General features: G+C 55.2%; 1 protein-coding gene across 1 annotated transcript in view; it reads left to right on the top strand.

Moving 5' to 3' along the window:
* The first annotated feature begins 3410 nt into the window (after positions 1-3410).
* Positions 3411-3836, top strand: part of ZSWIM6 (zinc finger, SWIM-type containing 6) — a 307528-nt gene continuing 307102 nt past the window's right edge. The window contains exon 1 of the mRNA XM_006891537.1: positions 3411-3831. Coding sequence (XP_006891599.1) covers positions 3411-3831 — 421 coding nt within the window. The remainder of the gene's footprint in view (positions 3832-3836) is intronic.

The raw sequence follows: 3836 nt of genomic DNA, 5'->3' as shown, positions 1-3836 counted from the left end.
ATTCATGTTATCTGGGGTCTTCCTCTCCTACACTGTTCCTCCACTTTTCCAAGCATGATGTCCTTTTCCAAGGACCAGTCCCTCCTGGCCACATGCCCAAAATATGTGATGTAAAGCTTCTTAGCCTCCAAGGAGAAACTATTTGTTTTCTTGGTAGTCCATGGTATGTTTATGACTTCTCTAGCTTAAAGGCATCACTTCTTCTGTCACCCTTATTTATTGTCTAGTTCATGCATAGCAAGTAATTGCAAAGACCCTGGCCTATATCAGGCGCCCCTTAGTCTCTGGACTGACATCGTTGCTTCTCAGTAGTCCGGACTCTAAACTTTAGGTACTGTCCAAGGCATATACTGCCAAAGGTGTTTTATTTCCTTGTTTATTGAAAATTATTATCTTCCCCCAATACTCTATGTGACCAGGAATGAGTCCTCTAGGTCCATAATTCTATGAATATCTATAGGAACATATTTGTTAGTCTATACAGTATGCTGGGGAGGGGAGGATGCTGGACCTCATGCACTTACGGCAGAGGGTCAAGGACTGCAGCCTTCAATATGGACTGAGGCTCAATGTCCAGAAGACAAAAATTCTCACTACTGGACCAATCGGTAGCATCAGAATGGATGGTGAAGAGATTGAGATTGTTCACAGCTTCAGTTTGCTCGGCTCCATGGTCAACACTCTTGGCACCAGTAGCCAGGAAATAAAAAAAACGTATTACGATGGGAAAGTCTGCTGTTAGGGACCTCTCTAAAGTACTCAAGAGCAACGGTGTCTCTCTGGAGACTAAGGTGTGCCTGATACAGGCCATGGTTTTTGCAATCACTTGTTATGCATCAGAGAGCTGGACAATGACTAGGGCAGATAGAAGGAGAATTGACGCCTTTGAGCTGTAGTGCTGGAGAAGAGTACTGAATGTACCATGGACTGCCAAGAAAACAAATAGATTCATCCTAGAGAGGGTTAAACCAGGCTGTTCCTCGGAAGCAAGGATTCTGGGGCTTCGCCTGACATACTTTGGACATGTTGTTTTTAAGGAGAGACAGGTCTTTGGAGAGGGACATCATGCTGGGCAGAGTGGAGGGACAGCGCAGGAGGGGAAGACCCTCTATGAGGTGGATTGATTCAATGACTGGGGTAATCGGGATGGATGTGTCAGAGGCAGTGAGATTGGCACAGGATAGAGCAGGGTTTAGGGCTGTTGTACATAGGGTCGCTATGAGTTGCAAGCGACTCGACGGCACATAACAACAAACAACATACAGTATGCAAGCCTAAATCTATCCTATGGTGATTGTTTTTGATTATAGACTGGATCACATTTTATTTTACTTTTCAATGTACTTTCTTTCCCTATCACATGTATTTTACTTTTTCTTTCTTTTTTCTCAGATATTTAGTTTTGCCCTCCTGCCATTGGCCCATAAAGATCTAATTTTTGCCTTATCTGAAAGGTGACCAGAAAACGAAGAGACGGATATACAAAAACATAATGTCACTAACATTTCACTAACAAGTAAGGAGGCTCAGAGAAGTCTGCCAGCGCCCCGTCCCTGGAGACCTGCAGCCTGGGGCTTGTGAAGGTCCAGTGAAGGGAACAGCTGAGACCTGGCACTCTAGGTCTCCCGGGCCTCTGCCAAGTGTGTGATTTTCTTTACAACTCCAAAGCTTTCCCTTTAAATCCAGGCAAAGAGAGAAGGGCTAGTATCCTTAAAAAATGCGAAAGTGTCAAAGGCTTATCTTTAACAATAGTGACAATATCTGTGAACACTGTTTACAGTAAAAACAGAAGATGGGGCTAAAAGTAAGGATGTCTGTCTCTAACATGGTAATGAAATCTGAGGCTTAGACTAGATAAGATCAAGCTCTAAAGGGTGTGAAGAACAATGTCCGTGCCTTTCCTAGTTAAGACAGGGACTGGTTTCTCTAGCTTTGCTGGTGCCTAAACTCCAGCGATCTGCGCTCTCTGCTTGCCTTTCCTTGCCCGCTCCCTTTCCCCAGAAGGGTGAGCTGTCCCGCTGCCCAAGAGCAGGCGGGCGCGTGGCTCGCATCCTGAGCGTCCTCAGCTTCCCGCAGCCCGGCACCAGGCGCTGAGCCACAGACCCAAGTGCGCCTGCCGCGCGCTCTGAGCGTTGGCCTCCGCCGGACGCTGCCAGTTGGTCTGGGGACAACATCTGCTGTCGGAGGGGCTGTGTGCACGCGAGTGCGCGCTGGAGGGTGTGAGCAAGCCTGTGGGGTGTGTGCGCGCGCGCACGCCCGCGGCGTGTGTACTCACAAAGGTGTTTGCTAAATCCACCGCCCCGATGTACACTTGCACCTCAAGGGTGAGAAACCCTTGTAAGGGTCTTGGTGGAGCAGCTGCAGGGGGTGAAAAGGCTGGATCAGTTCCCCAGCTCGGTGCAGTCTGGGAGGCTTCCTGCCCCGAAAGACTAAGGAAGCGCGAGGGTGGGGCGGCTGCCACCAGTTCAGGACAAGCGGGTCTAGTGGTAGTAAGGTAGTATCTGAGCGCTCTCGGCCCCCAGCTGGGTCGGAGGGCCCGGAATGTTGCAGCCAAGCGGGAGCACACACTCTTTCCCCACTCGATTCTGCAAAAGTGAAGTGGAAAACAGCCGCCAAGCGCAGCCCTCCTCCCATTCTCCACCACCGCAGTCCCGGCTGGGGGCGGGGAGAGTTCCCGCGGCCGGCAGAGGGGAAGCAGGCGACCGGCTGGCCGCGGCCGCACCTCCTCCGCCTTCCTCTTCACTCTGTTCCCTCGGGCTCCACGCTGCATTTCTTTGTTTTGAAAGCGCCTCCTCCGCCCAGAGGCTTTTTCCCCCAGCGGGCAGGCTCTGACGAGGGGTGGGTCATCAACCCGCTGGCCACGCCTCCATTTAGCTCTAACCCCTCCCCCTTGCTTACCCCCAACCTCCTACTATCCTCTTTCCACCCCCGCTGTGACCCACGAGGCGCGTCCTCACTTGCAGGACATCAAAGGGAGGCAGGGAATTGGAGAGGGAAGTTGAGTAGGCAGGGGGCGCTGAGACCAACCCACCTGAGGCCAGTCCCGGCAGCCCGCCCCCTCCCGCGGGAACCCCGCCTGAGCCCCGCCCCTCACGTCACAGCAGCCTGACATTCTCACTACCCACTGGGCATCCAACCCGGCCGCCCCCGCCACCCCTGTGTCCACGGAGTGCTCTATTTATGTTTCAGTCACTGATTTGCATAGGCCCCGCCTTCGGACCAAGGTTCCCCCCTATCGGAGCCCCGCCCTAGCCTTACGTCAGGGAGGGGGCCCCACCTCTTGTGCCCTTACAAGGAGCGGAGGACCCTAGATGGCAGCGTGGCGTCGCGGCAGCGTGTGCGTGTCGCGCTTCCTTGTGCCGTTTATAGGGTCCTGGCACTTCCGCTGTCGGGTTAGAAGCGGCGCGGTCATGGCGGAGCGCGGACAGCAGCCTCCTCCCGCGAAACGGCTCTGCTGCCGGCCGGGTGGCGGCGGTGGCAGCGGGGGTAGCAGCGGTGGCGGCGGCGCGGGTGGCGGCTATAGCTCTGCCTGTCGACCAGGCCCGCGGGCGGGTGGCGCGTCGGCAGCGGCGTGCGGGGGCGGCGCGGTCCTGGGGTTGCTGCCGCCGGGCAAGACCCAGAGCCCTGAGTCCCTGCTGGACATCGCGGCGCGCAGGGTGGCCGAGAAGTGGCCGTTCCAGCGTGTGGAGGAGCGCTTTGAGCGCATCCCGGAGCCGGTGCAGCGCCGCATCGTCTACTGGTCCTTCCCCCGCAGTGAGCGGGAGATCTGCATGTACTCGTCCTTCAACACCGGCAGCGGCGCCACGGGCGGCCCCGGCGACGACAGCGGCGGCACG

The sequence above is a fragment of the Elephantulus edwardii genome, unplaced genomic scaffold (assembly GCF_000299155.1).
Source record: "Elephantulus edwardii isolate Elephantulus edwardi_28Jun2011 unplaced genomic scaffold, EleEdw1.0 scaffold00099, whole genome shotgun sequence".
Classification (NCBI taxonomy): domain Eukaryota; kingdom Metazoa; phylum Chordata; class Mammalia; order Macroscelidea; family Macroscelididae; genus Elephantulus; species Elephantulus edwardii.
The sequence above is the reverse complement of the archived record's forward strand: the minus strand, read 5'-3'. Positions and strand labels throughout refer to the sequence as shown.